This window comes from Cnephaeus nilssonii (assembly GCF_951640355.1).
Source record: "Cnephaeus nilssonii genome assembly, chromosome: 20".
Classification (NCBI taxonomy): Eukaryota; Metazoa; Chordata; class Mammalia; order Chiroptera; family Vespertilionidae; genus Cnephaeus; species Cnephaeus nilssonii.
The window spans coordinates 32,901,063-32,928,315 of NC_137091.1; the positions used below are offsets into that span (position 1 = coordinate 32,901,063).

At 45.5% G+C, this 27,253-nt stretch overlaps 1 protein-coding gene across 1 annotated transcript; it reads right to left on the minus strand.

Annotated features, from left to right (window-relative positions):
• Window positions 1-390: 390 nt before the first annotated feature.
• SLC22A31 (solute carrier family 22 member 31) lies at window positions 391-5,051 on the minus strand (the record flags this gene model as incomplete). Its single annotated transcript, XM_079800501.1, has 9 exons — window positions 391-697; window positions 939-1,050; window positions 1,458-1,672; window positions 1,791-1,899; window positions 1,995-2,140; window positions 2,349-2,517; window positions 2,815-2,969; window positions 3,065-3,168; window positions 4,674-5,051. The coding sequence occupies 9 exons, from the start codon at window positions 5,049-5,051 to the stop codon at window positions 391-393; spliced, it is 1,695 nt and encodes a 564-aa protein (XP_079656627.1).
• Between the last annotated feature and the right edge of the window lie 22,202 nt (window positions 5,052-27,253).

Consider the following 27,253-nt stretch of genomic DNA (forward strand, 5'->3'; position numbering starts at 1 on the left):
ATTAAAAGTGTGGTCTTTCCAGTACAGGGTCTGCACAATGACCTGCAGTGCCTCACTCCACCCCAGTCACGCCAGGCCTGCAGTGGGGACTGGCCTCCCAAGGGGAGCGGTGGGAGGGGCTGCAGGCACCCTGGCGTGGGCGAGCCTGGAGTGGGGACCCCCTCAGCCCAGGATGCAGCCCGAAGGAAGAACCAGTGAGGATGTCAAGTTCCATGGACGCCTTTATCCTTCACAGGTGGTGGTTGGGGTGAGGAGGCCAGGGCCCCCAGGAACTAAGGGCCCAACTGAGGACTCCCCCTTCACACTGAGCCCACAGCTCCTCCCTGAGACCCCTCTGCCCACACTGACAGGTGGCCCTCTGAGGGGAGGTGTGTCACTGTCCAGCCAGAGTCACCCTTCCTGGACCAGTTGTGTCTGAGCCCAGCAGTGGGAGGGTGGCAGCAGGGGCAGGTAGTCCTGGCGGGGACGGCCCCGAAGGAGCGGTGATCGGCGCAGGCGGTCAGCATCCTGCAGTGACTGGGGCAGCCCACGCCCACGGCTCTCGGGCAGCAGCAGGACACACACCAGGGTGAGGATGGCAAAAGAGGCGAGAACCACGTGTAGCAGGAAGAAGCCCCGCCGGCCGTGCATGTCAGTGATGGGGGCGGCCGCCTGGCCCAGGAACCCGGCACCCAGCACGAGGCCCAGCCCTGCCGCCCTGCAGGAGAGGGTACAGTGTGAGCCGCCTGGGCAGGTGGCCATCCTCCATTCCTGACCTTTCTGTGCCAGTGTCCCCCATGTCACCCAGGAAAAGTCCATCTGGACTCCAGATGTGATTGAATGAAGAAGTCTTGGGTATACGCTGGGGAGGGAGCGGTGTGGGGTGTCCAATCCCAAGAGGGCTCTGGGGGCTGGGCTGGCAGGACACAGGATGTCAGGCTGGGCAGCCCACAGCTCACCTGATCACTGTGGGGAAGAGCTCAGCTGCAAAGAGGCTGCTGAGGGTAGATACGGCCTGGGCGGCCAGGAGCCCCAGGACAGAGAGGGACAGCACAGTCCAGCCCGGCAGGTCTGGGGATGAAGAGAGGGGTCCCATGCTGCCCAGGCCCGGCGGTGTCAGGCTCCCCCCTTGTCCATGTCTCAAGGGGTCCTGCTGGGCCTGCCCTCCCCAACCCTTCACCCCTGCACCTGCACTCTGAGTTTGGCATCAGGTGTTCCAGGCTGCCCCCGTCCAGACCAGACCCTTACATTTAGCCCCTTCAGGTATATCCTTGTAGGCCCTTAACTCCTTGGGCCTCAGTTTCTCTGGGTGCACAGGGGGAAGATGAACAAGGTAAAAAGAACAGCGGCCTCATCCCAACACGTGTGCTTCTCTCTTATAATCCCAGGAGGGGCTGATCCCAGGACCCTCCCCACTCCATCGGGCTGACCTCAGCCAAACAGGGTGACCCTGTTCGCCTACGGGGCTCTGCACTCACACTGGACCCCCGAGAGAATCAGCAGCGATGCCAGGCCCATGACCAACGTGCCCAACAGCAGGACCAGGCGGCGCCCCCAGCGATCCACTGTCAGGAGCAGGAAGACGGTGGCCACCACCTCTAGGCCAGCCCCCAGGAAGTAGGGTCCGTAGAAGGCCAGCTCATGAAGGGCCAGTCTTCGGAAAAAGCTGGCTCTCATGCCCCCACCGACCAACCTGGGGGAGAGGGCAAAGCTATGGGTTCAGCCAGAGCTCAGGATTCTGGCGGCTGAACCCCCAAAAGGGGCGGGGGGCACAAATCCCTCTCAGCCCACCCACACCCTCCTCTCCTCACGAACTGAAGCCCAGGATGAGTCCGTTTTTCCAGGCGACGCGCGTGTGCAGTAGCTCCAGGACCCAGTGGCGCTGGGGCTGGGGGTTCCCTGCAGACAGCACATCCAGCTCTATGGGTGTGAGAGAACAGGAGAAGGTGTGTTGTGGGGGTGACGCCTTCCCTCCTCCCGCACCCAGGCCCCCCTGCTCCTGGCTGGTGCATTACCCGTAGCCAGGGAGCTCTCCTCCTCAGCGCTGCTCTCAGGGTCCACGCCGCTGGCTTCCGCAAAGTGCCACAAGATCTTCCTGGCTTGGGCCAGCTGCCCCGTGGCCAGCAGCCAGCAGGGAGACTCGGGGAACAGGGCTGGGAACCTGCAGGGGTGGGGTGAGGATGCCTGCAGGTCCTCCACGCAGGGATAACAAGGGCCAATGCCCTTCCTCCCTGGAACCAGGGTCAGGACATCAAGTGGCTTCCTGTGTCCCTCTCCCACACCCACATGCCGCGTGCTGCACGGAGGTGTAGAGGGAAGTGGCAGGTGGCCTCCAAGGAGGCTGCTGACCTGTCTCCTGCCATACGTACCCCCAAAAGAGCAGCAGGAGTCCCGTTGCCAGGGCACTCAGCCCCTGCAGAAGATGCCAGTCCTGTGCGAGCAGGGCCAGGCCAGGCGACAGCAGAGTGCCCGCCACCAAGAAGAGGCCGGCCCCCATGGAGAACGCCAGGCGGTGTGGGGGGTCACACAGCTCCAGGCCTGAGCAGATACAGATGGCCTGAGGCCGAGGCCGCTAGAGAGGGCTGCTCTGTCCAGGGCTGCGGGCACCAATTGCTGACCTGCCCAGGAGTGGGCATCTGAGCCAACTCACTGCCCACTCCAGCACCTGAGCCCGCCCGCAAACAGCAGAGTCACACAGCAAACAGCGCCCTCCGTTTTCTCAAGAAGAGCCCTCAACAAGAGTACAGAGAACCCTCCCATGCGGCTGACGTCCTCCAGTGGGGTGGGAGGCCTAGGCTGAGTGGGTGCCCCTCTCCAGTCCCCCACAGTACTCACGAGTCACGTAGAGGGCCAGAGAGGCCCCTGCCAGGGACCCCCCGTGCAGCAGCCGCAGGGCCAGCAGGGCAGGGAAGCTGGCAGCCAGAGCCTCACCGGCCCCCAGGCCTGTGGCCAGCACCAGGGAGGCCACAAACACAGCTCTGCGGCCAAACCTGGTGGGCAGCGGGGGACACACATAGGTGCCAGTCAGGACAGCTCAGGGGTTCAGCTGGACCCTGAGGGGCTCAAGGGAGGGGCGGCACCTCACCAGTCACAGCCCATGCCCAGGATGACGCAGCCCAACAGCCAGCCCAGGAGATGGCTCGTCTGCTCCAGTGGCACCTTCCAGCCATTCTCACACACGAGGTTCCACTGCAGGGGACACCCGTCACTGTCAGCCAGCCAGGACCCCCCCACCTTGCCGAAGTCCCCAGAATATCAGGCTGGAGGGGGGCTTAGACATCCCGCTCCAATCCTCCCTTGATAGAAGGGGAAGTTGGGGCACAGAGAGGGCAAGGGACCTGCTCGAGGTCACACAGGGTGGTCTCCTGACTCTGGTGGGCCTCACATGGAATTAGAAAAATGTCTGGGCTGAGCCTCCAGGGGCTGATGACCTGTGGTCCCCAGAGTACCCACATGGAGCCCCAAGTCTGGTTTCTGTTTTTCTGGATGGAGTTTCATTCACCTCTTTCCAGCCCTCACTCTCCCCCAGAGCCTGGACCTTGGCTGACCTTAGTTTCTCCCTGCTGTGCCCGGGGCCTCCAGGGCCTTACCCTCACTTCTCCCCTGCCCTCACTTCAAGAGCAACTCCCGGAACAGCCTGCAGAGCTGTGCTTACCTGCTCTTCCTGTCAAGGGCACTTGACCTCAGTTTTTTGCACTTTCCCACTAAGGTCCTGTGCCTTTTGTACAAGCTTAACATACTGTTTGGAGTCACAGAGTGTCAGAGTTTTAATTTTAAAATCCAGCTGACTGATCGCTGTACCAACGGGAAGCAGGTGTGTGGTGGAACAGAAGGGGTGGGAGGAGAGAAGCCCTGCTGGTTGGAGGGCCAAAGGGAGGACTGGCAGGGATGTGGCAACCTCGCTCCAGTTTCCACACGGCCGATCCTCCCAGGGATGGGGGCGCAGCTTTGGGGCTGAGGCTGCCAAAGGGAGTTAGGATCAGAAGGTACTAGCTGCCCTCTCCCCCATTTCTTCTCGCCCAGACCCCCGAGTTGCCCCCTCGGGCGCCCCTGCCTCTAGTCCAACCTGCACACACCTCACAGGTGGGAGGTCTGCCTTTCCCAAACTGAACTGACTGTATTGCTCCCTCGATTCAAAGCCTTCTGTTTTGGAAACCCAGTCTTGGCATAGCCCAAAGCTACAGGTTGCTCAAAATGTTCCTGGCACTGAAGTGACCTCCTGGTGCCGCCTACCTGGTCATACCTTCAGCTCAACTCCTCCTCTTCCTCCCCCAGGCTGCCTGCCCACCTTGGCAGCCCTTGGGCCTTGGACTCTACCTGGCACCCCGATCAGCTGGGCATCAGCTGCACCATCAGAGAGGGGGGCAGCACGCCCAAAGGAGAGCCTCAGTAGACCAAGGGCAGACATGGGAGTGAAGGAAGGGAGACAAAGAAAAGGGGTAGCAGAGGAAGGGGGACAGAGGAAAGTGGGAGGAAGAAGGGGAAAAGAGAGGAGGGACAGAAAGGGAGAGAAAGGAGGGGGAACAGAGGAGAGGGGATAGAGGAAGGGGAGCAGAGAGGGCCCGGAGGAAGGAGAACAGAGAAATGGGGGAAGAAGAGCAGGGGGGCAGAGGAATGGGAGTACAGAACAAGGGGGTTACGAAGGAGGGGAGCAGAGGTTGGTGGCAGGGTGCAGAAGAGCCGTCCTCTCGCACCTGGGTGACCGGGCTGCGCAGCAGGCCGGCGGCGGGCAGCGCGTAGTGCCAACCTCGCGTGCAGGACCGCGTGCCGTTGGGGTGGGCGCCGGGCGAGGGCTCGGGGTAGCGCAGGAGCAGGCAGGGGCTCGGGGCGCGCGAGGGGCCCAGGCGAGGCACGCTGGCGTCCAGCAGCGCGGGCCCGCTCAGGGTGCGCAGCGCTGGGGGCAGCAGCGCGGGGTCCGGCTGGCAGTGGTGCGCGGGCAGCGCGGTGAGCAGGGGCTCCGAGCCCAGTGCCAGCCCCAGCGCCACGCACGGCAGCCACGAAGCTGTGGCCAGCAGGCGCCGCGCCCGGCCGAAGCCTCCCGCCGCGCGCAACACCCGCACCTCCGGCTCCATCGTCGCCTCTGCGCCCGGGCGGAACCCGTGAGGGAGGAACCCGCCCGGCTGAGCCTTGCTGCTGGCGGGGCCTAATGGGCGGTGGGCGGGGTCGACAGGTGGGCCTGGGGGCGGGGCTATCGGGGCGGGGCCCGAGGGGCGGGGCCGTCAGGGGGCGTGGTCATTGGGGCGGACAGGACCCTCGTGCGGGGCCTGAGAGGGGCGGAGACTGGGCGGGGCTGAGAGGCTGAGCCCGGGCTGCCAGGCACGTGAGGGTCTCCGAGCCGGGGCGCGCCTGCGGGATTGCGGAGGTGTGGCTAGTCGGGCGTCGGGGCCGCCCCGGAGGCCGAGCCTGGGCTGTCCTCCGGACCCCGGGCGAACGCTGTCAGGTGGCTTCGGGGTCTCGGCGTCGGCCTGAGAGCCCGGCGGCCGCGGGGTGCCTGGGGGTCGCGGACCAGACGCGCCCTGGAGCCCTCCCGGCCCGGCGTCGGGCCTACGGAGCACGGGTTGCCGACCCTCCCGCTTCCCCACCCCCGGGCCGGCAGCCTGAGGCTGCCCTGCCGCCGCGGGAGGGAGCGGCTCGCACCGTTCTGTTCCCGTGTCCAGCCCCGGCCCTTCGGTGCGGCCACCGTTGCTGCAGCCCCGGCGGAGTGTGGTGTCCAGTGAGGTCTGCTTGGTGCTCCATTCTCGGAAGTTTGAAGACGGTCGTCGTTATTTTTGCAAAACCAGCTTCAGGTACTTTGTCCAGCTCTGGGTCCTTGTGTGCACCTGGCTCGGAATGGCGTTGCGTCTGTGCATTAAGTAGGGGGACCGACACCGACACCGTCACCCTAGCGGAGGCGTCCCTTCCCGGGAGCAAAGTAGGTCGCGTTTGTTTTCAACTTCCGTTTTTCCTCGCCAGGAACCTTGCCACCGGCCCTATAGGTTACACCTGAGTGTTCCTAAGTAGTTTGCTTCCTGTTGCTCTGTGAAGGGACTGTGGATTTGCATTGTATTTCCTAGCTGGCAATGTTTAAGGATGTTACTGGTTTTAAAAATATTTTACTGAGGTGAAATACACATAACGTACAACTTACCATTTTATGCTACCACCACACCTTTCTCAAGTTCCAAAATGTTTTCATCACCACGAAAGAAAACCTGGTAGTCGTTTAGGTAATCAGTTCCTGTTCCCAACAGCCATGCCATTTGTGGCCTTTGGGTCTGGCTCCTTTCACTTAGAATAATGTTTTCAAGGTTCGCTTGCTTTGCAGTATCTGCCAGGGCTTCATTCCTTTTCATGGCTGAGTAATATTCCATTATATAAAGCTGTCACATGTTTTCTGTTGATGGACATTAGGTTTCCACTTTCTGCCTGTGGTGTGACTAGTGCTGTGAACATTGGTGTACAGCATAGTCTCCAACAACATCATTTCATTCAAAGTTGTTTTGTTACACGTTGATGGTTTGCTGTGGGAACTTCACTCTTGTTTATATATCAACTAGAGGCCCAGTGCACAAAATTGGTGCACGGGTAGGGTCCCTAGCGGCTGCCGGCTGCTGGCTGCCAGCCAGGGCCTCCCTTCGCACCCGCCTTGGCCTGGCACCGCCCACTCACCTGCTCCACCAACCCATCCCAGTCCCGCTCTCATCAGGCCCCATCAGGGCAGCAGCACCTCCACTGCCACCCGCTGCCAGCGCTGCGTCACCATCGCCCACCATGTTCTGCAACCCCCCCTGGTGGTCAGCGCACGTCTAACTCCCGGGTGGGTCGAACTCCCACCCACAGGGACAATTTGCATATTAGCCTGTGGTAAAATTGGTTTTGTTATATGTCATTTCGTTTAGTTGCAAAACCTGTCGATGTTAAATGAGCGATACTATACAGGTGTTTGATGACCTGTTTTCAGAACTTTCAGGTGTATGTGTAGAAGCGAAATTGCTGGGTCAAGTCGTGAGTCTATGTTTAACTTTTTGAGGAACCACCAAACGATTTTCCACAACAGCTGCCTATTTTTACATTCCCACCAGCAATGTACGAGGATTCCAATTTCTCCACCTCCTTGCCACCACTTATCTTCTCTTTAAAAAACAAAAGCGGAACTATACGCATCCTGGTATTTTATCGTGGTTTTTGTTTGCTTTTCCCTAGTGGCTACTGGTGTTAAAAATCTTTTCATGTGCTTGTTGTTCATGTATATATTTTTGGAAAATAACTGTTCGAATCTTCTGCCCGTTTTTTTACTTGAGTTGCATGCCTTTCTATTTGGGAGGACACGCAACCAAATTACACCAGCTGGGTGTAATTTGATGGTTTTTATGTAGCAGGCATTCAGAGCTGTAAGTTTTCCTGCATTCCTATACGTTTTATTTTCTATACTCTCCAATTATTTAAAAAGTCTCTCTTGTGATTTCTTCTTGGACTCATTGGTTATTTAAGAGTGTGTTCTTTAATTTCCATTTAAAGAAACTTTAAAACTTTGAAGTTTGAAACTTTCCGCTTTGTTTTGTTACTGATTTCTAGCTTCATTCCATTATGGTCAGAAAAGATCCTTTGTATGTTTTCAGTCTGTTCAAATTTACTGGGACTTGTTTTGTGGCCTAAAAAATGGTCTGTCCTTGAGAATGTTCCATGTGCCCTGGAGAAGAATGTTTATTCTGCTATGTTGGGTTAAATGTTCTATATATTTCGTTAGGTCTAGTTAGCTTACAGTGTTCAAGTCCTCTGTTTCTGTACTGAGTTTCTGTCTCGTTGTTCAGTCCATTATGAAAGTGGGGAATTGACGTTTCCAACAGGGTGGGGCAAAGTAGGTTTACAGTTGTTTGTATGGAAAATAATACAATGGTTAATAATAATACAAGAATAAAGTCTGTGTTTCACAACAATTGTAAACCTACTTTTGCCTCACCCTGTATAACCTATGTATTTCTCCCTTCAGTTCTGTCAGTTTGGGGTTTATGTACTTTGGGGCTTTGTTGTTTGGTGTGTGTATGATTATGATTGTTACAAGTCCTTGATGGGTTGAACTTTTTTTTTAATCCTCACCTGAGGATATGTTTTTTTATTTTTTTTTATTATTTTTTTAAATTTCTTTATTGATTAAGGTGTCACATATTTGTCCTCATCCCCCCATTCCCATCCCCCACCACTCCCCACGGATGCCCCCACACACCTGTTGTCCTTAACCATTGGTTAGGCTCGTATGCATGCACACAAGTCCCTTGGTTGATCTCTCCCCCCGACCCCCACCCTCTCCTACCCTCCCTCTGAGGCCCGACATGAGCGAGATCATGTGTCACTAGAAATATACTTATAAGAATCGAATGTGAGATGAGCAATAATAGTTATGCTGACAGGCAAATGAATCAGTCTGTAGTAAGTTTCTTTCTGGACCAACAGTTCTTTTGAGACCCAATTTCAATGTCCACCAGTTCCTTATGTGTACATGTCGGCACTGACTTTTCAGCTCTGGATGGTGGACAAATGGTTAATAATAATACAAATGGTGGTAATGCAGGTCCGACTCCCTCTGGTTTGGTCTCGCCCGGATGCAGGGGCGCGGCTTCACCCGGACCTGGGACCCAGCATCACCCAGGCCCCGGGGCGCGTGGCCTCACCCGGTCCCGGGATCCAGCCTCACCTGGACCCAGGGGCGCGTGGTCTCTCCCGGACCCAGGGGCGTGGCCAGCAGTCCCGGATTGTGAGAGGGATGTTCAACTGCCGGTTTAGGCCCGATCCCTGTAAACTGGCAGTAGGACATCCTTCAAGGGGTCCAGATTAGAGAGGGTGCAGGCCGGGCTGAGGAACACCCCCCCCCCCCGCACAAATTCGTGCATCGGGCCACTAGTATAGTTAATAATATTGTTATGTATGGTGCCAGTTGGGTACTGGAAATAGTAGGGGGACCACTTTGTAAAGTATATGATTATCTAATCACTATGCTGTACACCTGAAACTAATAAATTTAATATTGAAAGTAAAAAAAAGGATTACATGTTTTGGATGGATTGTGAAGTCATTTGTTTGGGAGAAATTCAGTAGAGTGCCTATTTAGCTCTTCTATTTGTATTTAAAATGTTCTCATTATCCACCCCTCCTTAATTATTGAATCATGAAAACTAACTCCAGAAAAATAAATAAAAATGAAAAAAATGGTAATAACTATGTATGGTGCCAGGTGGATACTGGACTTATGGGGGGTGGATCATTTAATAAATTATATGTCTAACTCCTATGATGTAAAACTTTAATATTGAATGTCAACTGTAATTGAAAACATAATGTCATCTCATTGTGATATTGATTAGTGATTAGCGATTAGCGATGTCATCTCTCTCGTAGTGCTATTGATAATTTATGTCTTACTCTTTTTCCTGAACAGTTTGGCTAGAGATTATCAATTTTATTATCTTATCAAAGGACCAGCTTTTGGAGTGCACATTTGATTTATTCTTTGATTCATGGGTTTTTTTAGAACCATATTAGTTAATTCCCAAATACTTGGAGATTTTGAAAGGATCTTTCTGTTATTGATTTGTAGTTTAATTCCATTACAAATGAGAACATATTTTGTGTGATTTGAATCCTTTAATTTCTTGAGACTTCTTTATGACCAAAGTATGGTATATTTTGCTAAAAGTCCCCTGTGCTTAAGAATAATATGTATTCTGCTTTTGTTGTGTGAAGTGTTCTATAAATGTTACTTAGGTTAGTTTATTTATGGTGTTCACATTTATTGCCCTTGCTGATTTTCTACCTACTTATTCTATTGTTGAGAGAGGGATTCAAATCTTTGATTAAATTTAGTACTTGTCTAATTTTCCTTTCCATTTTATTAGTTTTTCTTCCTGTATTTTGGTTTTTGTTTTGTTGGGTGTTTTTTTTTTTGTTAGTCCGAGGATATGTTTTCATTTATTTTTTAGAGAGAGGAGAAGTAAGTAAGGGGGAGAGATGGAGAGAGAAAGAAACATCCATGTGAGAGAGACACATCTGTTGGTTGCTTCCTGCATGCACCCTGACCCAGGGATCGAAGTACATGTCCTTGACTGGAATCAAACGTGGGACCCTTCAGTCCAAAGGCCAGCACTCTATCCACTGAGCCAAACCGGCTAGGGCTGCTTCCTGTATTTTGAAAATTGCTATTAGGTGCATGCTTAGCAGTTGTTATGTCCTCTGAATGGATTGACCCCTTTATCATTATGAAGTGACCTTCTTTCCTGAAATCTACATTGTCTGATATTAAAAGAGCCATGATAGCTTTCTTTCTTTTTTCTTTCTTTGTAAATAAACTTTATTTCATGGGTTTTACAGATAAGAACTTTTGAATTTTAAGTTTCTTCCTTTGACTTTGAAAAATAGATCTGTAAACTCCATACCATAATCTTTAGCTTTCTTGTGAATAGTGTTAGCATGGTATATCACCTTCCATCATTTTTAATTTTAACCTGCTGTGTCATTAAAGTGTATTTCTTATAAGCAGCATGTAGTTGGGTATTGATTTTCAATACAATTTGACAGTGTGTGCCTTTAGTTAGGATGTTCAGAACATTCACACTTAATGTGATTTTTTTTTATATGGTTAGGTTTGAATTTGTCACTGTGGTATTTGTCTACCACTTGTCCCATCTCTTTGTTCTCCCCTCCCCTCTATTTCTGCCTTTGGAATAATTATTTTTCATGATTCCATTGTCATATTAGCTATAACTTTTTTTGTTTTGTTCTATTCTTTACTTTAGGATTTTTAGTATATGTTTAACTTATTACAGTCTACCTTTAAGTGATAGGATGCCATTTCACATATAAATACCTTCAATATTATACTTCCATTTCTCCCATATGTTTGTTTATGTTATTGTTATATATTTTATTTTACATGTTCTATAATGCACATTGTGTTATTATCTTAAACAGGCAATTGGTTTAAAGAAATACCTATAATAATAAAAGCATAATATGCTAATTAGACCAGACATCCTTCCGGATGAAGCCAGGGCTGCGAGGGAAGCCCGGGTCCCGGGTGTCAGAGGGAAGCAGGGGGAAGGAAGGCCTACTCTTGCACGAATTTTGTGCATCGGGCCTCTAGTATGAAATAAAGCTTATCCATTTCACCATGTGGTTAACAGTTCTAATTCACTCATTTATGTAGATGCAGAATTATATCTGATATCATTTTCTTTCTGTGTGCAGGATTTCTTTTTTCATGTAATGTGCATCTGCTTGATATTATTTTTACTTTTATATTACATAAATGTCCTTATTTTATGTACGTTTTTCTTGTGTTAAAATACACATAACATATTTTACCATCTTAATCATTTTTACATATATAATTCAGTGGTATTAAATACAGTAGTATTCACATTCTTGTGCAGCCATTACCACTATCCATCCCCATAACTCTTTTCATCTTGTAAAACTGAAATTCAATTCCTACTAAACAGAAACTCCCCATTTTCCTGCCCTCTAAACCCTTGGCAACCACCATTATATTTTTTCTGACTGTATGATTGTTACTACTCTAAGTACCTTATATCAGTGGAATCACACAGTATATATCTTTTTGTGACTGGCTTATTTCACTTACCTAAAATTTGTCCATGTATCAGAATTTTCATCCTTTTTGTACTGGCATATAGATCAATGGAACAGAACAGAGAACCCAGAAATCAACCCAAGCCATTACGCTCAATATTTGACAAAGGAGGCAAGAGTATACAATGGAGTCAAGAGAGTCTCTTCAAGAGATGGTGTTGGGAAAATTGGACAGATACATGCAAAAAATATATGAAACTAGACCACCAACTAACACCATATACAAAAATAAATTCAAAGTGGATAAAAGACTTAAATGTAAGTCATGAAACCATAAAATCCTAGAAGAAACCATAGGCAGCAAAATCTCAGACATCTCTCATAGCAATATGTTTGCAGATACATCTCCTAGGGCAGTGGTCAGCAAACTCATTAGTCAACAGCCAAATATCAACAGTACAACAATTGAAATTTCTTTTGAGAGCCAAATTTTTTAAACTTAAACTTCTTCTAACGCCACTTCATCAAAATAGACTCACCCAGGCTGTGGTATTTTGTGGAAGAGCCACACTCAAGGGGCCAAAGAGCCGCATGTGGCTCATGAGCCGCAGTTTGCCAACCACGGTCCTAGGGCAAAGGACACTAAGGAGAAAATAAACAAATCGGATTACATCAAAATAAAAAGCTTCTGCACAGCAAAAGAAACCATCAACAAAACGAAAAGACAGCCCACTGTATGGGAGAACATAGTTGGCAATAATACATCTGATAAAGGGTTAATATCCAAAATATATAAGGAACTCATACAACTTAACAAACGGAAGACAAACAATCCAATTAAAAAATTGGCAAAGGACCTAAATAGACAATTCTCAAAAGAGGACATACAGATAGCCAAGAGACATATGAAAAAATGCTCAAAGTCACTAATCATCTGAGAGATGCGAATCAAAACGACAATGAGGGAAGAAAAAAAGAAAACGACAGTGAGGTACCATCTCACACCTGTCAGAATGGCTACCACCAACAAATCAACAAATGACAAGTGCTGGCGAGGACGTGGAGAAAAAAGGAACCCTAGTACACTGCTGGTGGGAATGCAGACTGGTGCAAACATTATGGAAAACAGTATGGAGTTTTCTCAAAAAATTAAATATGAAACTGCCATTTGAGCCAGTGATCCCACTTCTAGCAATACATCCTAAGAAACCAGAAACACCAATCAGAAAGAATGTATGCACCCCTATGTTCATAGCAGCACAGTTTACAATAGCTAAGATCTGGGAACAGCCCAAGTGCCCATCAGTAAATGAGTAGATAAAAAAAGCTGAGTTATGGAATACTATGCAGCAGTAAAAAAGAAGACTCTCTTACCCTTTGAGACAGCATGGAGGGACCTGGAGAGTATCATGCTAAGTGAAATAAGTCAGAGAAAGGCAAGTATCACATGATCTTACTCATATGTGGAATCTAATTAACAAAATAAACTGATGAACGGAGTGGATCCAGAGACATGGAAGCATGGAACAGAGTGTGGAATCTCAGAGGGAAAGCGGGGCATGGTGGGTAAGTGGGAAGTAATCAACCAAGGACCTTGTATGCATATATGCATAACCCATGCGCACAGACAATAGGGTGCTGAAGGCCTGGGGTGGAAGGGGGGTGCAGGGAGGGCTAGAGGGGGGTCAATGGGTGGAAAAGGGACATTTGTAATACTTTCAACAATAAAGAATTATTTTTAAAAATAATTTTCTTCCTTTTTAAGGCTGAATAAAATTCCATTGTCTGTCTGTATATAGCACATTTTGCTTATCCAGTTATTCATCAATGGACACTTGGGTTACTTCCATGTTTTAGCTGTTGTGAATAATGCTGCTATAAACATGGGTGTACAAAGATTTCTATAAGACCCTGTTTCAATTACTTTGGGTATTTACCCAGAAGTGGAATTGCTGGCTTGTATGGTACTTATTTTTCGGTAAATATTTTTAACTTTCTGAGGAATTGCCATACTATTCTTCACAATGGCTCCACCATTTTACATTCCCACCAGTAATACACAGTGGTTCCAGTTTCTCCACATCACTGCCAATACTCGTTTTCTGCTTTTTGGGTAGTAGCCATCCTAATGCATGTGAGATAGTATAGCGTAGTCTTGATTTGCATTTCCTTAATGATTAGGGATGTTGAGCATCTTTTCATATGCTTATTGGTTGTTTGTGTATCTTCTTTGGAGAAATTACTATTCAAGTCGTTGGCCCATTTTTGAATCGGGTAGTTTGGGGTTTTCTTGTTTTGAATTTTAGGGGTTCTTATGTATTCTGGATATTAATCCCTTATTGGATATATGATTGCAAATATTTCCTTCCATTCTGTGGTTGTGTTTTCACTTCATATTGTCTTTTGGTAAATAAAACTTTAATTTTCATGAAGCCAAATTTGTTTCTTTTTTTCTTTTCTTGCTGTGTCTTTGTTGTCATATCCAAGAAATTATTGCCAAATCCAGTATCATGAAGCTTTTCCTCTATGTTATCTTTTGTTTTATAGTTTTAGGTCTTACATTTAGGTCTTTAATCCATTTTGAGTTAATTTTTCCAATGTTTTATTTTAATTACATTTATTGGGGTGACACTAGTCAATAGGAATATTTCTATGATACATGATCTGTATATTGCATTGTGTGCCCATCACCAAAGTCAAATCACCTTCTGTCATCCCATTTACCCTTTACTTACCCCACCCCTTCCCTCTGGTAACCACCATACTGTTGTCTGAGTCCATGAGTTTAAGTTTTATATCCCACAAATGAGTGAAATAATATGGCTCTTAGCACTTTTTTACTGACTTATTTCACTTAGCATAATAGTCTCAAGGTCTAGCCATGTTGTCACAAATGGCAGTATTTCATCTTTTCTTTTGGCTGAGTAGTATTCCATAGAATACATATATGTACCACATCTTTTTTTATTCAGTCCTCTATTGAAGGACACTTTGTTTGTCTCCATGTCTTGGCCATTGTAAATAATGCTGTAATGAACATAGGGGCTCATATATCTTTGTGAATAAATGTTTTCAAAGTTTGTCAGGTATATACCCAAGAAGAGGGATTGCTGGGTCATATGGTAACTCTATTCTTAGTGTTTTGAGGAACCACCATACTGTTTTCCATAGTGGTTGTACAAGTTTACATTCCCATCAGCAGTGAATGAGGGTTTCTTTTTCTCCACAACCTCTCCAACACTTACCTATCTTGTTGATAATAGCCATTCTAACAGGTGTGAGGTGTTACCTCTTTGTAGTTTTGATTTTCATTTCCCTAATAGCAAGTAAAGTTGAACATCTTTTCATATATCTGTTGGCAGTCTGTATGTGCTCTTGGGAAAGGTGTCTGTTCAGGTCCTCTGCCCATTTTTTAATAGGATTGTTTGTTTGATGTTGAATTGTATGAGTTCTTTATTATTTTGGATATTAACCCTTTATTGGAGCTGTTGTTTGCAAATATCATCTCCCATTCAGTTGTTGCCTTTTTATTTTGTTATATGTTTCTTTTGCTGTGCAGAAGCCTTTTAGTTTGATATACTCCCATTCATTTATTCTTGCCTTTACTTCCCTTGCCTTTGGGGTCAAATCAATAATACGCTCTCTGTAACTAAGGTCCATAAGTTTAGTACCTATATTTTCTTCTACTAGTATGTATTTTATGAAGAGGATTTCCTTTCTCCATTGTGTGTTTTTGGCTCCTCCATCAAAAATTATTTGCCCATATACATGTGGTTTTATTTTGGGGCTCTCAATTCTGTTCCATTGGTCAATGTGTCTGTTTTTATGCCATTACCATACTGTTTTGATTATCGTAGCTCTGTAGTATAATTTGAAGTCAGGTGGTGTGATAACTCTGGCTTCATTCTTTTTTTCTCAGGATTGCTTTGGCTTTTTGGAGTCTTCTGTGGTTTCATATAAATCTGATTATTTTTTGTTCCACTTTTTAAAAAATGACATTGGGATTTTGATTGGGATTGCATTAAATCTGTGTAATCCTTTGGGTAATATAGCCATTTTAACTATGTTGATTCTTCCAATCCATGAACATGGAATTTCCATTTCGTTGTGTCATTTTCTATCTCTTTTAATAATGTTTTTTTTTTTTGTTTTCAGTATATAGGTCCTTCACATCCTTTGTTAAGTTTATTCCTAGGTATTTTATTCTTTTGGTTGCAAAAGAAATTTTTCCCCAATTTATTTTTCTGAAGTTTCATTGTTAGTACATAGGAAAGCAGTGGATTTTTGTACATTGATGTTGTATCCTGCAACTTTATTTGCTTATTGTTTCTAATAGTTGTGGGTTTTTTTTGGTAGAGTCTTTAGGGTTTTCTATATATAGAATCATGTCATCTGCAAAAAGTAACACTTTTACTTCTTCTTCCCAATTTGGATGCCTTTTCTTTCTCATGCCTGATTGCTCTGGCTAGTACTACCAGAACTATGTTGAATAAGAGTGGTGAGAGTGGGCATCTTTGTCTTGTTCCTGATTTTAGAGGAAAATCTCCATTTTTCACCATTGAGTCTGATATTGGCTGAGGGTTTGTCTCATATGGCCTTTATTGTGTTGAAGTACTTCTATATTTGTTTTATTAAGTGTTTTAATCATAAATACATGTTGTATCTTACTAAATGCTCTTTATGCATCTATTGATTAATTTGCATATGTTGAACCATCCTTGTGCCCCTGGAATGATCCCCACTTAATCCTGATGTATTGCTTTTTTTAATGTATTGTTATATTTGATTTGCTAGTATTTTGTTTAAGATTTTTGCATCTGTATTCATCAGAGATATAGGTCTGTTATTTTCTTTTCTTTTTATTTTTTGTTATCTTTGCTAGGTTTGGGTATTAAGGTTATGTTGGCCTCATAAAATGTGTTAGGAAGTATTGTCTCTTCTTCAATCTTTTAGAAGAATTTGAGAAGGATAGGTTTCAAATCTTCTTTGAATGTCTGATAGAATTCACTGGTGGAGCCATCTGGTCTTGGACTTTTTTTTGGTGGGGGGTGAGGTTTTTGATGGTTGTTTCAGTGTCCTCACTGTTGATCAATTCTTCATGATTCAATCTAAGCACTTATTTCTAGAAACTTATCCATTTCTTCTAGGTTATTGAGTTTGGTGACATAGTCTTTCATAGTATTTTAGTATGATCCTTTGTATATCTGTAATGTCTATGGTAATTTCTCCTCTTTCATTTCTGATTTTGTTTATGAGTCTTTTTTCCCCCCTTAGTGAGTTTCTTATAGAATCAGCTCTTTGTTGTATTAATTTTTGTGTAGTCTTTTTGTTCTCTATTTCATTCACTTCTGCTCTAATTTTTATTATTTCCTTTTTCTGCTAACTTTGAGTTGTTTTTGCTTTTACCAGGTTCTTTAAGATGTAACGTTAGACATAATAAAAGCCTTATATGACAAACCTACAGCCAACATCATATGCAGTGGGCAAAAACTAAACTCATTTCCCCTAAGAACAGGAACAAGACAGGGATGCCCACTTTCACCACTCCTATTCAATATAGTACTGGAAGTGGTAGCCATAGCGATCAGACAAGAAGAAGAAATAAGAGGCATCCAAATTGGAAAAGAAGAAGTCTTTTAGAAGTCTTAAGAAACTGTCCTTATTTGGAGATGACATGATACTATACATAGAAAACCCCAAAGACTCTATCAAAAAACTACTACACCTAATAAATGAATTCAGTGATATAGCAGGATACAAAATTAACACCCAGAAATCTATGGCCTTTTTATACACCAATAATGAACTCACAGAAAGAGAAACACACATACAAAAAAACCAATCCCATTTACCATTGCATTAAAAAAATTAAGATACCTAGGAATAAACTAAGGAGGTAAAATACCTGTACTCGGAAAAGTACAGGACATTGAAAAAAGAGATAGAGGAAGACATAAACAAATGGAAGAACATACTATGTTCGTGGATTGGTAGAATCAACATCATTAAAATGTCCATACTACCTAAAGCAATCTATAGATTCAGTGCAATACCTATTAAAATACCAATGGCATATTTCAAAGATCTAGAACAAAGTTTTAAAAATTCATCTGGAATTTAAAAAAAAGACCCCAAATAGCCACAGCAATCCTGAGAAAGAAGAACAAAGTTGGAGGGATCACAATACCAGATATCAAGCTATATTACCAAGCCACGGTTCTCAAAACTGCCTGGTACTGGTACAAGAACAGACATATAGACCAATGGAACAGAACAGAGAACCCAGAAATCGACCCAAGCCATTATGCTCAATTAATATTTGACAAAGGAGGAGTCAAGGCAGTTTCTTCAATAAATGGTGTTGGGAAATTTGGTCAGATACATGCAAAAAAATGAAACTAGATCACCAACTTACAACATACACAAAAATAAACTCAAAATGGCTAAAGGACTTAAATGTAAGACAGGAAACCATAGAAATCCTACAAGACTCCATAGGCAGCAAAATAGCAGACACATGTCGTAGCAATATCTTCATTGATACAGCTTCTAGGGCAATGGAGACTAAGGAGAAAATAAACAAATGGGACTACATCAAAATAAAAAGCTTCTGCATAGCAAAAGAAACCATCAACAAAGCAAGAAAGCCCACTGCATGGGAGAACATATTTGCCAATGCTATTTTAGATAAGGGTTTAATCTCCAAAATTTACAGAGAACTCATACAACTTAACAAAAGGAAGATAAGCGGTCCAATAAAAAAGTGAGCAAAGGACCTAAATAGACACTTTTCGAAAGAGGACATTCAGAAAGCCAAGAGACATATGAAAACATGCTCAAAGTCACTAATCATCCGAGAAATGCAAATCAAAACAACAATGAGGTACCATCTCACACCTGTCAGAATGGCTATCATCAACAAATCAACAAATGACAAGTGCTGGCGAGGATGCGGAGAAAAAGGAACCCTAGTGCACTGCTGGTGGGAATGCAGACTGGTGCAGCCACTGTGCAAAACATATGGAGTTTCCTCAAAAAGTTAAAAATGGAACTCCCATTTAACCCAGTAATCCCACTTCTAGGAATATATCCTAAGAAATCAGAAACACCAATCAGAAAGGCTATATGCACCCGTATGTTCATAGCAGCACAATTTACACGAGCTATGATTTGGAAACAACCTACGTGCCCATTAGCAGATGAGTGGATTAAAAAACTGTGGTACATCTACACAGTGGAATATTATGCCGCTATAAAAAAGAAGGAACTTCTACCATTTGCAACAGCATGGATGGAACTGGAGAGCATTATGCTAAGCAAAATAAGCCAGTGGGAGAAAGATAAATATCACATGATCTCACTCATATGTGAGATATAATGATCAACATAATTTGATGAACAAGAATAGATCCAGAGACAAATGGCAGGGGAGTAGGGGGTTAGAGAGCAACCAAAGGACTTGTATGCATGCATATTAGCATAACCAATGGCGGGGGGCGGGGTGTCAAGTGGGGAAAAAGGAGACATATGTAAAACTTTAGACAATAAATAAAAAAATAAAGAAATGGAAAAAATTAACTCAAAATGAATCATAAAACTTAATGTAAGATCCAGAAATTGCACTCCTTGGTATTTACCCAATGGAGCTGAAATTTTATGGCCACACAGCCTGCACAAGGATGTTTATAACAGTTTCATTCATAATTGCAAAAACATGGAAGCAACCAAGATGTTCTTTAGTAAGTGAATGGATAAACTGTGGTGGAGTCATTCTATGGAATATTATTTAGTTCTAAAAAGAAGTGAGCTATCAAGCCATGAAAGACAAGGAGGAAACAGATCTTGGCAATGCATATTACCAAATGAAAGAAGCCAATCTTAATTCTTTCTGAATTTCAGTCTCAAGCCCTTTACCTTTTATTGTTCCAGGAAAAAAAGAATGAAATAGATATAACAATCCAAACATAACTTGAATGTTCCCGTAAAATTGTCCTCATCTGGGAGGCTCAACCCCTCACTTTCATTATGTATTCTAGGAGAATAGTTTCCAATATTTTATGATTTTGTGATCATTTTAATAAAAATATGAATACATTTTTAAAAAGATGTAATGTTAGGTTGTTTACTTGGGATTTCTCATTTCTTGAGATAGGCTTGTAGTGATATAAACTTCCCTCGTGTTAGTGCTTACACTGCATCCCGGAAGTTTTGATATGTTGTGTTGTCATTCTCATTTGTCTCTCTATATCTTTTATTTCTTCTTTGACCCAGCCATTTTTTAGAAGAATGTTGTTTAATCTCCATGTATTTGTGGGTTTCTTTACTTCCTTTTTGCAGTAAATTACAAAGCACTGTGATCAGAGAATATGATTGGTATAATTTCAGTCTTCCTGAATTTGTTGAGTCTAGTTTCGTGACCCCAACATACTAGTGTCCTTGAGAACGTTTCATGTGCACTGGAGCAGAATGTATGATCCGTGGTTCTAGGATGAAAGGTCCTGTAAATGTCAGTTATGTCCATTTGATATAATGTATCATTTCAGGCCAGTGTTTCTGTATTGATATTCTGTTTGATCTCTCTAGAGCTGGCAATAGAGTATTAAGGTCTCCTACTATGATTGTGTTTTTGTCTATTTTTCCCTTTAGTAGTTGCTTTATATATTTTGGTGCTCCCTCATTGGAGGCCTGGAGCACGAAATGTGTGCATGGAAAGGGGGGTGTGTGTCCCTCAGCCTAGCCTGAACCCTCTCCAATCTGGGACATCCCTCTCACAATCCGGGACCACTGGCTCCTAACCGCTTGCCTGCCTGCCAGACTGATCGTCCCTAACCCCTCTGCCTGCCGGCCCAACCACCCTCCCCTGCCAGCCTGATCACCCCCTAACTGCTTTCCCCTGCCAACCTGATTGCCCCCTAACTGCTCTCCCCTGCCGGCCTGATTGCTCCTAACTTCCTCTGCCTCGGCCCCTGCTACCGTGGCTTTGTCCGGAAGGAAGTTGGACATCTGGAAGATGTCCAGTTGACCTGGTCTAATTAGCATATTACACTTTTATTAGTATATTAGAAGCCCAGTGCACGAAATCATGCAGCCCTGCCCACCTGTGTGGCCACACCGTGCTCGCAGCCCCGCCCACCCACACCTGTCTTTGGTCATTACGGCATTAGGGCCACAGGTCTTTTATAATATACACTGAGTGGCCAGATTATTATGATCTCTGAACGCATAATCTGGCCACTCAGTGTATATCCTATATAAGAAAAGGCTAATATGCAAATTGTCCCCTCAACCAGGAGTTTGACCAGCAGGCAGATGGGCCAACCGTCCATGTCCCCTCCCCCTGTCCAGGCTGGCCAGATCCCACCCATGCACGAATTCATGCACTGGGCCTCTAATATATATGTACACACACACACATATATCCTCTCTAATAAAATGGTAATATGCAAATTAACCACCACTCCGCTACATAAGCCACACCCACCAGCCAAGCCACGCCCACCAGCCAATCAGGGTGAGTATGCAAATTAACCCCAATCCAAGATGGCTACAGCCACAGAGAGCAAGGTTTCCCAGGTAACAGAGGAAGCCAAGCTTTCCATAGCCGTTGCAGGCCTAAGCCTCCACTCAAGCTACAAAGTTTCAATTATAGAAGGTAAACAAATTCAAACAAATGGCGGCAGAATGGAGCTTGAGAGAGCAGGCCAGGGTTGCCGGCGGCAACAGGGGAAGCAAAGCTTTCCACACATCCTGGCCGGGCTCACCCGCTTAAGGCTACAAAGTTTCAATTGTAGAAGGTGAATTAACTGCCACAGAAATGGCTGCCACCCCGGAGGGAACAGCAGGCTTGGCTCCACTCCAGGCTACAAAGTTTCAATTGTAGAAGTAAAATAAATTCCAGATACCAGGGCCTCCTCTTGGGTCGCCAGGGTGCGTGGCTGGCCTGCAAACCACCACAGGCCCCTTGCTCAGGCCTCCCCACGCCCCAAGGGAACCCCAACCCAATCCAGGACATCCTTCAGGGCAAACCAGCTGGCCCCCACCCCTGTACCAGGCCTCTATCCTATCTAATAAAAGAGTAATATACAGATTGATCATCACTGCAACACACAATATAGCTGCCCCCATGTGGTCAAAGATCCTGCCTCCATGTGGACACAAGATGGCCACTACAAGATGGCCAGCAGGAGAGGGCAGTTGGGAGGCACCCAGCCTGCAAGGGAGGGCAGTTGTGAGGGACCAGGCCTGCAAGGGAGGGCAGTTGAGAGGGACCAGGTTTGCAAGGGAGGGCAGTTGGAGGTGATCAACCCTGCAGGAGAGGGCAGTTAGGGGTGACCAGGCTGGCAGAGGAGGGAAGTTGGGGGCAAACAGGCTGGCAGGGGAGCAGTTAAGCATCAACCAGGCTGGCAGCGGAGTGGTTAGGGGGTGATCAGGCTGGCAGGCAGAAGCGGTTAGGGGCAATCAGGAAGGCAGGCAGGCAAGCAGTTGGGAACCAGCAGTCCTGGATTGTGAGAGGGATGTCCGACTGCCCGTTTAGGCCCGATCCTGGTGGGATCGGGCCTAAACGGGCAGTCGGACATCCCTCCAGGAGTCCCAGATTGGAGAGGGTACAGGCTGGGCTGAGGGACAACCCCCCGCCGTGCACGAATTTCGTGCACCGGGTTTCTAGTATATATACATATATATACACACACACACACATATACACATATATATACACTGAGTGGTCAGATTATTATGTGTTCAGAGATCATAATAATCTGGCCACTCAGTCAGTGTGTGTATGTGTGTATATATGTATGTATGTATGTATGTATGTATGTATATATATGTACTAGAGGCCCAGTGCATGATTGAATCATGCACGTATAGGGTCCCCTACATGCTTTCACTTTTGATCACGGGGGAGCTGGGTGCCTGGTGCCTGAGCAGACAGGCACCCAGCTCCCACGCTTTTGCTTTTGATCGCGGGGAGCTGGGTGCCTGTCGCTGGTGCACCAGGCCTTTCAGAAGCCTCCAGCGAGGCGGAGGCTTCTGAAAGGCCTGGTGCCTGAGCGGACAGGCACCCAGCTCCCCCCGCTTTTGATGGTCCGCGGTGGGACGTGAGCTCGCAGCACAGCCATGGCGCAGCACAGCCATGGCGCAGACGCTGAGCTTGAGCCGCCGCTGGCGACGTGAGCTCAGCGTCCCGCCGGCCCAATCGGCCACCCCAGCCACCCCGAGTCCCGCCCCCTCCCCGCGCCTCCTGGCCAATCGCGGGCATAGCGAAGGTATGGTCAATTTGCATATTTGTCTATTATTAGGTAGGATAGTATATTAATCTTTATTGTTGAAGGTATTAAAGATGTCCCCCTTTCTTCCCCCCATTGCCTCCCTCCACCCGGTTCCCGCCCAACCCCAGGCCTTCACCACCCTATTGTCTGTATCCATAGGTAATACATATTTCATGTAAGATCTTTGGCTAATCTCTCCCCCCCCAACCCACCCCCCCCCACACACACACTTTCCCTCTGAGATTCATCAGTCTGTTCCATGTTTCCATGCCTCTGATTCTATTTTAGTCACCAGTTTATTTTATTTATTTATTTTATTTATTTATTTATTTATTTATTTATTTATTTATTTATTTATTTCCGAGAGGAAGGGAGAGGGAGAGAGAGATAGAAACATCAATTATGAGAGAGGATCATTCATCGGCTGCCTCCTGCACACCCCCCACTGGGGATTGAGCCTGCAACCCAGGCATGTGCCCTTGACTGGAATCGAACCTGGGACCCTTCAGTCCTCAGGCCAATGCTCTATCCACCAGCCAAACCAACTAGAGCTTCACCAGTTTATTTTATTCATTAGATTTCTTGTTCGCTTATTTTGATTTATAGATTTAGTTGTTGATAGATACGTATTTATTGCCATTTTATTGTTCATAGTTTTGATCCCTATTCCCCTCCTCCTCCTTCTGCTGCTCCTCCTCCTCCTCCTCCTCGTCTTCCTTCTCTTCCCTCTCCTCCTCCTCCTCCTCCCTTCAACATTTCATGTAATACTGGTTTGGTGGTGATGAACTCCTTTAGCTTTTTCTTGTCTCTGAAGCTCTTTAGCTGACCTTTGATTGTAAATTATTGCTTTGCTGGGTACAATAATCTTGTTTTTAGGTCCTTGCTATTCATCACTTTGAATATTTCTTGCCACTCCCTTCAAACCTGCAAAGTTTCTGTGGAGAAATCAGCTGACAGTCGTATGGGCACTCCCTTGTAGATAACTAACTGTTTTTCTCTTGCTGCTTTTAAGATTCTCTTTGTCTTTTGCCCTTGGCATTTTAATTATGTGTCTTGGTTTGGGCCTCTTTGGGTTCCTCTTGTTTGGGGTTCTCTGTGCTTCGTGGACTTGTAAGTCTATTTCTTTAACCAGGTGGGGGCAGTTTTCTGTCATTATTTCTTCAAATAGGTTTTCAGTATCTTCTCCTTCTGGCACCCACATAATGCAAATGTTAGTACACTTGAAGTTGTACCAGAGATTCCTTGCTATCTTTATATTTTTGGATTCCTTTTTTCTTTTTGCTCTTCTGATTGGGTGGTTTTTGCTTCCTCATATTCCAAGTTGTTGATTTGATTCTCAGAATCCTCAACTCTATTGTTGAATCCCTGTAAATTATTCTTCATTTCAGTTAATGTATGCTTAATTTTTTATTGGTTCTTTTTCATGTCTTTGACATTCTCCCTAAGATCCTTGAAAGTCTCACTAAGTCCTTTGAAGCTCTCTTTGAGTCCCTTGAAGCTCTCATTAAGATCCTTGAGTAACCTTATGACCATTGTTTTGAACTCTGTATCCAGTAGTTTGCTTGCTTCCATTTTGCACATTTGTGACATCTTTCTTTTTTTAGTGTGTGTGTGACATCTTTCTTTGTCTCCACATTTTGGCTGCTTCCCTGTGTTTATTTCTTTGTATTAGGTAGAGCTGATATGTCTCCTAAAATTGGTAGAGTGACCTTATATAGTAGATGTCCTATAGGGCCTAGTGGTTCAGCCTCCCAGTCACCTGAGCTGGGCACTCTAGGTATGCCAATGTGTGGGCTGTGTGTACAGTCTCATAGTTGAAACTTCACTGCTGTTGGTGTCACTGGGAGGAGTTGACCTCTTGGCCATTTGGCTGTGAGGACCAGCTATTACTACAGTGGGAGAACAGCTGTGCAGGAGACATCCCTCTAGTGCAGGACTTGCTTCAGTGGAGCTTTGGTGCTCACCGAGTCTGCCCCTTGAGTGTGTCACTTGTAGATATGTAGAGTTGTAATCTGGTATGATCTGAAGCTGTACACCAGATGCACTGGCTCTAAGGCCTCCTGGAAGGTACAGTGTCAGCCACTGCGGTGGTCCAACCAGCAGGAGCTACAGAGAGATCTGCAGATGGCTGCAACTTGTATTGGGCTTGTGAAGTGCCCAGGCAAAGCCCAGCTGTGAAGCAAAGCAGGCTGTTGCTAGTGCCAGATTTTGGACCTTTTATTGATAGTTTTAGGGCATGCTGATACCAGCTGCTGCTTGTTTGAGAGATTTTAGCAAAGTCTGAAGCCTGAACAAGGACAGGCCATTCATATGGAAAAGCCAATGCAAACAGCTGGAAACTCAGATATGACTGCCAGTCAGCTCTTCAATGCGGGAGGTCCCAGCACAGAAACAATGACCCCTGTGAGCACCCCCATCTGGGAGAAAGCTGCCCCTGAGTTCTTGCTCTGATGCCAAACAATCCAGTTCCCTGCTGGATGTCCCTGGGTCCCCCAAAGTCACCTGCACTGAAGCTCAGAGGGATTGAGTCCAAGTAAGTTTGTGTGCTAGCCCTTTAAGGGGAGCACCTGGTTCTCCATCAGTCTCTGTGTCACTCAGCCACAGTCCCCACTGGTTTTTATAGCCCGAAATTACAGGGATGTCTCTTCCTAGATCTGGAACCCTGGGCTGGGAGCCTGGTGTAGGGGTGGGACCCCTTGCTTCTCACGGGGGACTTCTGCAGCTGAGACATCCCTCCTGATTAAAAAAAAAAAAAAGGCACACGTGGGTGTTGGACCAGACTGTTCCACGCCTCCAGCTTTTCTAGTAATTTCAATGTGCTTCTTTACTTCTCTAGTTGTAGGACTTCCATTCAGCTAACTTTCAGGTGGTTCTGAATGATGGTTGCTTTGTGTTTTGCTTTATTATTATTATTATTATTATTTATAGTGTTTAACATTTTTTCCTAGTATATTTATTTTTTTCAGTTTTTTTTTCTTTTAGTAATTATTGTTGAAAGTATAACATATGTCCCCCCTTTTTTCCCCATTGACTCCCTCCAGACCACCCCCACACCTTACCCCTGTCCCAGGCCTTCAGCACCCAATTGTCTGCGTCCATGGGTTATGCATGTTTGCATACAAGGTCCTTGGTTAATTACCTCCCACCCACCCACCCTCCCCACCTTCCCTTTGAGATTCTGCACTCTGTTCCATGCTTCCATGTCTCGGGATCCACTCTCTTCATCAGTTTATTTTGTTAATTAGATTCAACATATGAGGGCGATCATATGATACTTGCCTTTCTCTGACTGACTTACTTCACTTAGCATGATACTCTCCAAGTCCCTCCATGCTGTTTCAAAGGGTAAGAGAGTCTTCTTTTTTGCTGCTGCATAGTATTCCATGGTATAAATGTACCACAGCTTTTTATCCACTCATCTACTGATGGATATTTGGGCTGTTTCCAAATCTTAGCTATTGTAAACTGTGCTGCTATGAACATAGGGGTGCATACATTCTTTCTGATTGGTGTTTCTGGTTTCTTAGGATATATTCCTAGAAGTGGGATCACAGGGTCAAATGGAAGTTCCATATTTAAATTTTTTAAAAACATATTTTTATTTCAGAGAGGAGAGAGAGAGAGAAACATCAGTGATGAGAGAAAAATCATTGATTGGCTGCCTCCTGCATGCCCCCTACTGGTGATCGAGCCCACAACCCGGGCATGTGCCCTTGACCAGAATTGAACCTGGGACCTCTCAGTCTGCAGGCTGACGCTCTATCCACTGATCCAAACCAGCTAGGGCTGAATAGTGACTGAGTATATCTCTTGGCCATCTGTATGTCCTCTTTGGAGAAGTGTCTATTTAGGTCTTTTGCCCATTTTTTTACTGGATTGTTTGTCTTCCTTCTGCTACATTTGTACGATTTTCTTATATACTAGTATTTTGGATATTAACCCTTTATCAGCTGTATCATTGCCAAATATGTTCTCCCATACAGTGGGCTCCCTTTTCTTTTTGTTACTGGTTTCTTTTGCTGTGCAGAAGCTTTTTATTTTGATGTAGTCCCATTTGTTTTATTTCTCCGTAGTTTCCTTTGCCCTAGGAGATGTATCCATAAACATATTGCTATGAAAGATGTCTAAGATTTTGCTGCCTATTGTTTATTTTAGGATTTTTATGGTTTCACGACTTACATTTAAGACTTTTATCCATTTTGAGTTTATCCTTGTGTATGGTGTAAGTTGATGGTCTAGTTTCATTTTTTTTTTTTGTATGTCTCTGTCCAATTTTCCCAACACTATTTATTGAAGAGACTGTCTTGACTTCATTGTATGCTCTTGCCTCCTTTGTCAAATACTATTGAGCAAAATGTCGTGGGTCGATTTCTAGGGTCTCTGTTCTGTTCCATTGATCTACATGCCTGTTCTTGTGCCAATACCAGGCTGTTTTGATTATG